At 40.7% G+C, this 12,474-nt stretch overlaps 1 protein-coding gene and 1 non-coding gene across 2 annotated transcripts; both read right to left on the bottom strand.

Annotated features, from left to right (window-relative positions):
• Positions 1-3,073: 3,073 nt before the first annotated feature.
• On the bottom strand, positions 3,074-3,350 carry LOC149285558 (RNase MRP). The gene has a single exon (XR_016277760.1).
• A 5,944-nt stretch (positions 3,351-9,294) lies between these two features.
• On the bottom strand, positions 9,295-12,175 carry LOC149285557 (protein CDKN2AIP homolog B-like). Its single transcript, XM_089495214.1, has 3 exons — positions 11,925-12,175; positions 10,631-10,761; positions 9,295-10,124 (listed from the first exon to the last, which is right to left on the bottom strand). The coding sequence occupies exons 1-3, from the start codon at positions 12,173-12,175 to the stop codon at positions 9,295-9,297; spliced, it is 1,212 nt and encodes a 403-aa protein (XP_089351340.1).
• Between the last annotated feature and the right edge of the window lie 299 nt (positions 12,176-12,474).

The following is a 12,474-nucleotide window of genomic DNA, read 5'->3' as shown; positions in this document are numbered from 1 at the left end:
TATTGTCAAAGAACATCCAATACTTGTACAGTTTACTATAAACACATTAAGAAGCTTTTATCAGAATTTAAATGATATGATATATATTGAAATATCAATGTATGAAAAATTGCATACAATTGCAAATGAACCACGTCCTATGACATTGAGAAGTTACAGAATTCTGCTTAATATTCAGGTCTCGCATATACAGTATCTCACAAAAGTGAGTACACCCCTCACATGTTTGTAAATATTTTATCTTTTCATGTGAAAACACTGAAGAAATGACACTCTGCTACAATGTGTAAATTTACTGTCCCCTCAAATATAACTCAACACACAGCCATATATAACAAATATAGATAGGTATACTGATAGGAGAAACTGTAGGTATGTAGTATACCCAATGTTAAGCTCTCTGTTAAAAAAAAAACTTCTAAGCAACAGAGCAAACTAAAATAACAGAATAATCTTGAGCGTAAATGTTGTTGCTGTAATGCCTCGATGTCGAGGCGTTCAGCAACACCGAGATCGGCATCATGGGCCATGTCTGGCCCCTCCCCTAAACTTCAATGGTGTCGCTGGAATGCCTCGATCAGGAGGCATTCAGCGACACCAAACACTTACCCCAGGATGGAGAGCGGTCACAGCCGCCACTGCTAGTGATCTTGGCCATCCGCAAGATGGCTGCGGCCCGGTAAAAAAAATAATAAAGTTGAAAAAGTTCGCTAGATGGTCTCCAGACCCTCTAGAGAACTCTGGCTCCACGTGCAGGTTGAATACAGGTACTACATTCAACCATACAAGTCAATGGAGCCCAGCTTTCTAATCACTATGTGATTAGTAAAATATTTAAAAAAATTAAAAAAAAAATGAAGAAAAAAAGAAAAAGCTTAAAAAAAACATGGTAACATTTAAAAATTATTATGCATCAGAAGAACTATCCAGTTCCAGCAAAATGTAAAAAAAAAGTCCAAAAAGAATAAAATAAAAAAATAAAGTTTATTAATATGAGCAAGTGCTAAAATTAGCGCTATATCTTCCCAAAAATCCTGACATGGAAAAATTTTAATAAAAGCATTTCAAATACCCAAGGGGTGTCTAATTAAAAAAAATGAATGGTTTGATGGGGTAAATTGGAGTGGCCGGGCTCAAAGATAGGGCATAGGCACAGACTGACCAAAATAGGGGGGAAAAAAAAAGCGCACTTCCCAACTGTGGCCTTTTAACCCAGAAGCGCAGTCAAATCCATACATGGGTGGTATGACTGTACTCGAGAGATGTTGTTGAACACATATTAGGGTGTTGTTTGATAGTGACGTATACCTGGAGCTATAAATTTATACCCAAAGTACAATGTAAAATGTGTAAAAAAAAAATACTAAAAAAATACTACCACAAAGTGTGGCAAAGGCTGGTGGTAGAATCTCATGCGTAGAAAGGGTTAAAATACTAGCATTTGAAATACCTTGGGGTGTCTAGTTTTCAAAAATATATGGTATGATGGGGTAAATTGAATTAGCCGGCTTCAAAGATGGTCCTATTAGGACATGGGGGCAGAATGACCAGATGTAAAAGTTCCAAGTTAAAAAATGTGCACTTCCTAAATGTGGCGTTTTACCTCCCAAACAACCCCACAAACCCACGTATGGGGGGTATCACTGCGCTCAGGAGATGTTGCTGAACACATATTGGGGTGTTGTTTGAAAGTGTTAAATAAATTACTACCACAAAGTTTGACAAAGTCTGGTGGTAGAATTAGTGCATGGAAAGAGTTCAAATTCTAGCATTTGAAATACCTTGGGGTGTCTAGTTTTCAAAAATATATGATTTGATGGGGTAAATTTTGTTGGCCGCCTTCAAAGATACCCGAAATGGCACATGGGGGGGGAAGAATTACCAGATTTGGAAAAAATGGTTTTGAAATAGCAAAACGCTACTTGTACTTAATGCTCCATAACGTGCATAAAAAAGCAAAAAAACATAAAAACATTGGGTATTTCTAAACTCAGGACAAATAGTAGAATATATTTAGTAGGTTTTTTCATTAACTTTTTTGGATGAGTAAAAGATTTTTGGGGTAAAAGTCAGAAAATGTGGGGTTTTTTTAAATTTTTCATCATATTTTATTATTTTTTTTATGGAAAATTAGATAATATGATTAAAACAATGGTAAAAAAACAACATATAATTTGTGTGGGTTCACTAAATGAGTGAGGAGAAAATTACATCTAAACACGAACACCGCAAAAGTGTTAAAACAGCCTCGGTCCCAATGGTACAAAAGGTAAAACACAGCCTGGTCCTTAAGGGGTTGAAAAAATATATTTTATAAACGTTCAAGGGCGGGAATAAATCAGAGCCAGGATAGAGTTAATGGCAGCGCCAGGACCTTATGGGTCAGTTTATGGACTGCTTTAGTTTGCATTGCTACTCCTAATAATGCCACCTGCTGTAGCACCGAAACACTTGCCAACTTGCCCCTTTCATATAGACATTGACCTCCTTCCAAAGAGCTGTTTTTTTTCCATAGGTAGAGCTGCTCTATGGTATATCATAGGCATATTCGAGAATTCTGAATAATCCCTCCATGCATTTCCAAGGGGAAATCGCATGAAAAGTGAGAGACCACTCAGTTATCCTCATACTTAGGACCTCTTCAGGTTCGACCCTGAGTCTCCAGGTTAAGCGCTGCATACCTGGGTAACTCTAGAGCAGGGGAGTGGCATTTAGCTGATTCTCCTCCCACTAGCAACCCTTTTAATGCTACTTGCAGCTAGCCCCTCCCTCTGAAGAGGGCGAGCACCTGGTAGCCTGAGATACCCAGGTATGGCTGTTATATGCCTTCATGTGCCTATGGTGGTGGCCCTCATTAGGTGTGCATCTTGCTGAAAAGGAACCCCTCGTTTTCATTTGTTATTCAGGTACACATTGCTTACAAAATAGTCCATATAAACACAACTGTGCTATTAACATGATTATAGCTTTATAGCATGATGCAGTGTCATCATTCATCTGCTTCATGATGATACCTTTATTGTTGCATTATTTAACAAAACAATTAAGTTTTGTACGTGTAATGATAAAAGAATGCATTCTGAGAATGAGCCCCGTTCTGTTCACGCGGTATTTCTACAGCGCTACCTGAGTCACTATGGAGACTGACGAGAGGTCCCGGCCCTGGCCCAAACCGCTCGGCTGAGAGCTTCTTGGCGGAAGTATATGGGATTTAGGGTAGGATTATTGCGCGCTCATGTGCACGCGGCACTCTCTGCCCGAGGTCCGGGGACTTTCCCCTAGGCGTGTGGGTGGAGTGAGAAACAGACGTCCTCAGTGCGTGGCCTAGACTTCAGGTCTTCAGAATGCAAGACGATAACTCCGCCTTCATGAGATGTTTATATACCTCCCGGCCTGGGACGCGTTATAAGTAACAGCGAGGAAACGTGTATGCCAAACCGTGACTATAACAGTTCACAGCAAATTTTTACTAAGCAACGCGCGGAACGTTACCGCTGCATCCAACGGCTGGTGTACCAATGCGCTCACTTAGCTACATCAACACTATATGGAAAAACAGCATTGGATTATGGGAAAATAAAATATGCAAAAATTGACCCCGCCCTTATCGCCAAGGCCGTCCCTGCAGCGCTGGGAGGAAGTAAGGAGGATAGAGGTGCTAGCGGGTAGTAGTGATGGGAAGTTCGGATCATTAAAGTGAATCGGATCATTTCGATTCGTTCACTGAAATGATCCGATTCATGATCCGGATCTTCGGATCACTCAGTGTGTCTGCACGGAGTTACTGTTTTCCAGTAACTCCGTGCAGGCACACTAACGATTGGCCCCGCCCCTTTCATTATGAATCCTCCCCCCTGCCTCCAGTGATGTCAATGAAGGCAGAGAGTCCCCAGGATTTACATTCCCCTTTACCTGCAACTGCACCTTAAGTTAACTTTATTAAATTAATTAAATTAACCCTCACCATTAAATTAACCCTAAACACCCCATCAACCATGTCTGCCCCTAAAATTAACCCTTAACACCCCATCAACCATGACTGCCCCTAAAATTAACCCTTAACACCCCATTAACCATAACTGCCCCCAAATTAACCCTAAACACCTCATTAAGCATAAATGCCCCTAAATTAACACTAAAGACCCCATTAAGCATAACTGCCCCCAAATTAACCCTAAACACCTCATTAAGCATAACTGCCCCTAAATTAACACTAAAGACCCCATTAAGCATAACTACCCCCAAATTAACCCTAAACACCTCATTAAGCATAACTGCCCCTAAATTAACACTAAAGACCCATTAAGCATAACTGCCCCCAAATTAACCCTAAACACCTCATTAAGCATAACTGCCCCTAAATTAACACTAAAGACCCCATTAAGCATAACTGCCCCTAAATTATCCCTAAACACCCCATTAAGCATAACTGCCCCCAAATTAACACTAAAGACCCCATCAACCATACCAATTTATTAGGTAATTTATCTGGAGTACATGCAATTAATTTAGGGGCAGTTATGGTTAATGGAGTATTTAGGGTTAATTTCTGGGGCCGTTATGGTTAATGGGGTCTTTAGGGTTAATTTCAGGGGCCGTTATGGTTAATGGGATCTTTACGGTTAATTTCAGGGGCAGTTATGGTTGATGGGGTATAAGGGTTAATTTTATGCTGATGACTGAGGGTTAATTTAATTAATTTAATAAAGTTAACTGTAGGTGCAGTTATAGGTAAAGGGGGGGCAAACTCAGGGGAATCTAAATCCTGGGGGCAGTGTGAACATTATTAATGTATTTATTTATAAAAGTATGGTATCAGTGATATTCTCTGAATGATTCGAATCTCTGTAAGATTCGGATCCTTGTAAGATCCGGATCCCTGTAAGATTCGAATCATTCGACTCTTCGGATCATTCGACTCTTCGGATCATTCGACTCTTCGGATCATTCGACTCTTTGAACGACTCTCTGACTCTAAGAGTCATCGTTCCTGTGTGAATTAATGAGCTGTAACCTGACCCCAGAGTCTGTGTCTGAGTGCTCTGCAGATGACTCACAGCTCTAGGATCAGGTTACAGCTGCATGATTCACAGACTGAACCGTTACAAACGAATCGTTCAGTCTAGTGAACCGACTCATCCGGATCACTAAAAAGAACCGGATCAAATGAACGATTCGTTCATGATCCGGACATCACTAGCGGGTAGACAGGCAGCCAGTCATAGGAAATGGTGCATTTCACGTCTATGGTATGATAGTAAAACCCGGTGAATTTAAATGCCGGCAGCGACACTTCCTTTTAACAGACGCTTGGGGATGGTACGTGGTGAGCGTGTTGTGTGTATGTGAGACTTGCGATGAATCAAAGTCTCTGAGCCCAGATCATGTATTTCTTCACAGCTCATTGCTGACTTTGTGAGGGGTACAATCACGTAGGGTAGTAGTAGTAGTAGTTACAGGGACATCAGTCAATGCCTTTTTTTTCTTCCTACAGGCGTGAATTTGGTAAGCCCGGATATAAATGATGATATTTTATAATGTTTTAGTATTATGACAACCATAAAAGCGTCTTGTACACTACCTGTAGAATTCTATATATTTCTTTCAGGGCAAGTTAAGCCATTCATAGATACCTAGTCTACACCCAAACACATAATGAAAAAGTAATAATTTCCCCCATAAATGCCAAATATCAACAACATGAAACAAAAGATTGTCATTTTTAATGGGGGTTTTTAAATCGGGAGCCTGGGATGTACGGTAATTACTGATCCCCTATAGCATATGCTTGTATAATAATATTTATTGTTTTATATAGCGCCATCATATTCCATAGCTCTGTATAATACTTTGTTTTGCGTCCAAAGAACTCTCTAAATACATTTGGCATCTTTTCCCGCCCAGGCTGCTGCTAACCAGTGTGCCTGCATGGTATGCTTGCCGTCAGCACACTCCAGCAGGGCACATGCGAAACGGGCTATCAAGGAAACTGGAGTCCGGCACGTGTGATATATTTTTTTTTTTTGTAGTTTTTTTTACATATATATTTCAATAATATGGATTTGCACTGAAAATAAGACGGTGGACCCAGGTCCTGGGCTTTTTGGCCACCGCTTCTCCTTTGAAGACTTCAATGGGTCCCCTCCTTGGGTTAGGGAGCCCTAGAGCCCTCCCTAGGTTTCAGCCTTGAAGGGGCTGCATATCCCCTCGTAAAGATTGCAGCTCCAGAAGATTGGGGGACATTGCGCTTCAAGGAAAAAAAATAGCAAGTTGACTGCTTAGCCTTTTTTGGTGTTACGCAGAAATAACATATTATAATACTATGGCTTGTGCTTTTACAGTCGGTTTGATTGTTTTGGTGATATCTAGTTTAACTCTTTTGGACACATTTCATCCAAATAACAATACGTTCAGCGATACCTTTTGTTTATCTCCTCATTATATAACCTCTTAAGGGCAGGGGCTTTTTTTCATATTTCTTTCATATTTAATAAAGACTATGATTGAGAAAAATGCATTTATTTTTATTTCCTTTTATTTGCCAACCTGCCCCCAGTTATGCCTTATATCCCCCCTATATGCCACCCCCCGACTTACCGATGTGTCCCTAGACTTGAGGCCTGTGCTTTGGACTCCCTGGTGTCTAGTGTGGGCAGCCGATGAACACCTTCCGTCGGGGCTTCTCTGACTGAGCACTGGAAGGTCATATCACACCGGTGCTCCATCATAGAAGCCCAGGTGGAAGCGCCAAGCAGCAGTGGAGGTTGTCTGCACTCATTGCACAGACGTTCACCGGCTGCCAGAGAGTAGGATCCAGGTCCGCCGAAGAGCTGCTGGCATTCTCCTCTCTGGCAGCTGGTGGCCGTCTGCAGGATACACGCAGACAACGTCCGCTGGTGCACGGTACTTGCATGGTGGAGCACCAGAAGGTCATGTCATCCCAGCGCTCTGTCATAGAAGCCCTGGCAGTAGCAGAGGTTGTGTGTGAGAAGAGAGTAGGATCTAGGTCTCCTACAGCACTGCGGGGGAATCTGGAACTTAGTCTTATAATCGGACCTTAAAAGAGGTCTGACTATAAGACAACCTTGAATATAAGACGAGGGGTAAGAGCATTTGCTCTGAAGAAACCTTGTCATATATTCGAGCAAATATTTTCTGTTCACCCGTTATGTCCTCTTACTCAAAGTACCCACACAAATGATATATCTTTTTTTTCTCCCAGCCCAAGTAGGGCTTCCTTTTGAAGCTTATAAATGTAAAACATTATTTTGTATGGCAAAAAAAACCAAAAAACTACCCAGCTACAGCCAATGGCCCAAAATATTTTAAATTGTCCATTACAGGGCAGATATTACCCATCAGTTGCCCATTACTGTTTTCAAACATGGTACGGTGGGGCTCCTAGAGGTGTATGTTACTAAAAGGGTATTTTACTAGGGTCATTTTGACACACTTCAGGCAGCCATTTTATCTTCAATCTGTTCGAAATTTTGTGATAACTATTCCTTTTGTGTTTTTAACACAAACACTGCATATGTTGCTTTTCTTGGGCACAAAATAAGCAACTGCAGAAAAAAAACCCCATTATGTTCAGCAGTACCACTCAGGCTAGTTTGGCTTCCCCTCAAGGTATATCTTTTTGTATATTTCTATTTTAATAAAAAAAATTTTAGGTAACATAGGGGATGTCAAGGGTATTTTTAAAATGTCTTATTGGGCTAGATACAATAGGATTTTTGGTACTTGTGTAATATCGAGGTGCCACTTCTATCATATATCGTTGGTGCCCAGATAATATGCAAGTACCATAGCAGTCATACACTAGTTGGCACCTGGATAATACACAGCTTTTTATGCATATTATATATATATATATATATATATATATATATTAGCCTTGTATCTCCTGTAGCTCCGTAGACAACCACTCTGACCCCTTATCATACAGGCTGTGGGAAATAATACAGCGGCACATAATAAATATCACGACTAACAATGGCACCCCGTATTGTGCAACTAAAGGAAGTTTATTATAACCAAGAGAGATAAAACCAGGCTTTTGTCAATGCTAACGTACATTACTGTATACAGTGCTGTATTTTATGCTCGAGTTGAAAAATATTTTTCCACTGGGAGCACTTTAAATGCATTTATAGCCTTAGATGATTGTTACACTTTCATCCAATTCTAAGGGGTAGCTTGTTAGCACTGCAGTATTCTTGAGAAATTAATTTCAATTATGTCACAGTCCCTTTTCATGACATCCTAAGCTCAAAAATGAACCAGTTAGTCAGAATGACGTGGGTCTGGGCGCACGCATCAGCGATTACGTACTAATGGCATCCTAACCTGAAAAACCATCCAGGAGTCAACGCCTGAGAACATTATACAGAAACGTGCTGAAATTAAAACGGAACCGTACATTATTTATATTCAAGCGATTGTTCTCTTTTACATATCTACTGTAAAGCTATTTTTAGCCAATATATGAATTTTAATGTTTTTTGTGGGCCGGCAGAATGCAGGTTTACTGTGCAATGAAACCAAACGCAGTTTTTGAGAGCACTCTGTGTGCTTTGCTCAGAATGGATCTGTAACCAATGAAATAAAACGCACTCGATATAATACAATATTTTTCAAGTAATATCTTTACTGGATCCAGTATGAGACCACCATTTCTCAACCAATTGTACAAAAAGCAAGAAAAAAAAAACAAAAACTTGGAACAATGTAAGAAATTATTGCTGTTATGCATTAATTCACAAACTTTACACCACCTCTTTATAAAGAATTTATATGGGGCAGTCCACTCGCTGTAATTGCAGCTGCTACACTATGCAAAGACCAAGTTGTTGAATACTGGACGATCAGAAAATACAGTTTACATTTGAGGCAGTGTTGCTGGCTAAAATAACCTTTTTTGTAAATTGTGTAAGCAGCATTATTCCCAGCTATTAATTTGTTACAAAGTTAATGACTGCACATTTAATGCAGTACTAAACCAAACTTAGCCAACAGTACCCAACTTTTTTTGGACTGAATTTCAAACCTTAATCAGTAAAAAAAAAAAAAAAATACTAAAATCATACAACTTTGTATAAAAACAGAGAAATTCCATTATTTAAGGCAATCCAGTGTCACAGATCTCAGTTCTGAAATATACAAATGCTTAAATAGGTGAAATTTCCCCTATTAAAACTGAGAATACAAAACCTGTGGAAACATGTAACTTTTAATATGCAAAGTATAAAGCATTCAAGGTTTTGCTTGGTTCTTAAAAACTAAAGAACTTTCTTATATAAGGTCCAAAGGGTTCTTCAAAGCTGGGGGCAAGTTCACAGATCGGGACTCCTCATCCAGTAGTACCAAATCTTCCACTTCACGTCCCTTGTATTTCCTTTTGCTTATTTTAACAACAACTTTCTTCTTGAGAAACAGTTTAATGGCTTCTCTGGACGCTACTGATTCTGCGTTGTCCTTTGTTTTCCCACAACCCATTCCTAAATAAACTCCTTTGCACCTCAGCTCACACACTATGTTTTCCTGAGATGTTAAAGTTTGTGGTAAGTCTGCCAATTCTTTTAAGGGAGCAAATGAAATATCCAGCGTGGACTTTAAAGATTCAATGCACGATGTAAGCAGTTCGGAATGGTTTAGGTTGGCATTAAAGCCTCCGGCAGACACCAGCTTCCAAGCCACAGTCTTGTATAGTCTGTTGAAGAATGACTGCCTTTCTTTGGTGTCATCCATGGTCAGTCTACGTTGAGCTTTACCAGAACCCACACTCGTCTGTGAGTGGCCCTTAGACGTAGCATTACTATTCCTCTCCTGAGGAGCGGCAGATTCGTATCCGGCTTCAGCTGGAACACTAGAGCCATAAGCAGGATAAGCTTTGGAAGCAGACACAGGTTGGCTATAACCGGATGTTTCATCGTAGCCTGGGTTTGCACCGGTTCTTTGGCCTGCACTAGTAGATGGGCCCAGGGCCTCAGAGCCTCTCCATGACGAATAACCAGAGGCACAATGTAGTTGGTTTTCATCTTGTGCCGTCTTATTGTGAGAGCTATCTGATACTCCTGTAACATCTGACAGTTTGTGCTTCTTAAGAGGCTCCGCTACCCCTTCTGTAAAACAAATGAAAACAAATCATATTTCACAGACTGTAAAACTATCGCCATTAAATAAGCAAAAGTTTATTAGTCAAAATCCTCTAGATTGTAAGCTTGCGAGCAGGGCTCTCTCCACCAAATGTATCGGTTTGTCTTAGTCTGTCAATTCTTGTCTTGTCATATCCCTTGAATGTATGTATTGTATTAAGCGCTGCGTAAACTGTTGGCGCTATATAAATAAAGGATAATAATAATAATAAAACTAGTTTATAAACATGATCTATTTGTTGCCATAATAATAATAATAAAAATAAAAAGATTTCACAACGTAACCTATTAAACTTCAATAATCTTTATGTTGACATTTGTGGGCAAAAAAACAACAAATTTACAAATATATTTACGAACAAAAGAGGCAATGCAAGGTGGTTAAATACGATATCACAAAATAATTGTTTGAATTCACATTACAAACTTTAGAAATGTAAAGCTCTATGGATTCTTATCTACTTGCTGCTAACCATGGCTATTGGTAATCCCTCTTTTCTTCACCTTGGAAACCAGTTCATCTCGAGTTGTGTGAATGGGTGCATCGGTCACTTTAATATTTTCTGCCATTTTAAGGATCTTGTCCATTACAGGTTGGGGATATCTGGAAGAAAATAAAACATGTGGTGTTAGAACTGCCTTGGACATTCATAAATCACCCATAAAGCCACAGCTCAGAAGTGATAGTGTTAACAGTTACTGAAAACTATGCATATCGCATTCCTTTTGCATGGCTGCTGGTTAATTTTTTCCATGCAAATAGTTGAAAACATGAGTTTGTTACTGGAGTTAGGCTAACTCTCCCCGACTGACTCGACTGAAAGCAGGAAGCATACTTAAGTACATTTCCTGCATTTGCACTGCAGAGCTCCCATTTAAAGCAACAAAACCAGAGCTCACTTTGAAATCCCTGGGAGTTAAACCTACAGGAGCAGCATCCAACTGCATGTGTGATAGCCTAACGTTTCCATAAAAAAAGGAAATACGTAGGAAAACCACATTACAAAGAACCCCATATACATTTAGAGTTGGATATTGAGAAATCAGCACGAGCAATATATACCATGATTAGAAATGAGGCCTCTAGAGTAAATTAGGAGGGATGTAATCTTTATTTAAAAGGAAATAAAAACAAAAGATGTTAAACGCATCGCTTCTGTCATACTAACAGCAGATTAAGAAACCGAGACAAATGGAATAATAAGAGCATTATACGCAAAGACTGGCGAGTACAGATAGAAAAGTGCAGTTTTAAAAGTGGCCTTGTTACTATAGCAACCAATGCAATGTCCCTACAATCAGCAGGAACAGAGCTAGGAGGAGGAATCCAGTTAAACTGTAAGATCTACGGGGCAGCAGACTCCTTTCCCAGTTTCTCTTCTACTGCACTCCAATCAAAACGTCTGTATGTCCAACACCCGTATATCACTGCAGTTACCCCCCCCCCCATATTGTACCGAAAAAGAAATCTCTTAACAAACATACACATTGTTGTATATAACTTCCAATGAATGGCAGCCCACCACTCATCGAATCATTAACCGCCAATGAACCAACCCCCCCAACGGGCTTCTCTAGCCAGTCACACGCATAATCTAAAGGCCTTTCACGCGTTAACCTACTAACCCAGTGGATCAGGAAGAGGCCCGCATGCCCTCCGTGTTATGTTTCCATTACACGGGGCCGGACACGAGATATAGTGCGTACACACACAGCAGGGACCGCACACTCCCTATACACCCAGAGCTAGCCGTGTACTCTGCTTACCGGCAACCTGTGAACACATGGTTGGCCCACACCATAGAGTAGGCGAGCAGTCGGTCCAGGCCCCGGTGATTACTCTCCACTGGGGGTGGTTGCTCTCCATTGCCGCAGAAGTCGTTAATATTCCGCAGTATGAACTCCCTGCGGTGCCGCCACAGTTTGTCCGATTCGCATTCTCCTCGAATAGTCTCTACCCAGGCAGCAATGTCACGGTTCTGGCGCAGAAAGTCGGACACATCGTCCGTAGACGCCATGTCCGGAATGGGGGACAGAACCAGAGGGTGCCGGGAGAACGGGGGGGGGGTACTCGTTATAGCTAAAATTCGGGACTAGGTTGCTGCGGTCACCTAAACAATCAGTTCAACCAACACTAATCGAAACTCCGCACGAATACACTTCTGAACGGATGACACAACACGGGAGCCGACTGACCACGCCCCTTTCCCTAGATATTAACGTGACGCATGCGTCAACCGGGCAACCTGGCGGCCATCTTTGATATGGGCAGTGGTTCAGGATAATTCAGATTCTTTGGATTAGCACCTTCTGGACT

This window comes from Sceloporus occidentalis, unplaced genomic scaffold, assembly GCF_023333645.1.
Source record: "Sceloporus occidentalis isolate IW3139 unplaced genomic scaffold, rSceOcc1.0.p SCAF_77, whole genome shotgun sequence".
Classification (NCBI taxonomy): domain Eukaryota; kingdom Metazoa; phylum Chordata; class Lepidosauria; order Squamata; family Phrynosomatidae; genus Sceloporus; species Sceloporus occidentalis.
This window is presented reverse-complemented; position numbering and strand designations above follow the sequence as displayed.

What these genes read in the sequence shown, in the direction of transcription:
- LOC149285557 (XM_089495214.1), bottom strand. Translation starts at nt 12,175, where the DNA reads ATGGCGTCTACGGACGATGTGTCCGACTTTCTGCGCCAGAACCGTGAC. An exon ending in CATGTGTTCACAGGTTGCCG is followed by an intron (nt 10,762 to 11,924) that starts GTAAGCAGAGTA and finishes ATTTTCTTCCAG; the next exon opens with ATATCCCCAACCTGTAATGG. An exon ending in AGGGATTACCAATAGCCATG is followed by an intron (nt 10,125 to 10,630) that starts GTTAGCAGCAAG and finishes TTTGTTTTACAG; the next exon opens with AAGGGGTAGCGGAGCCTCTT.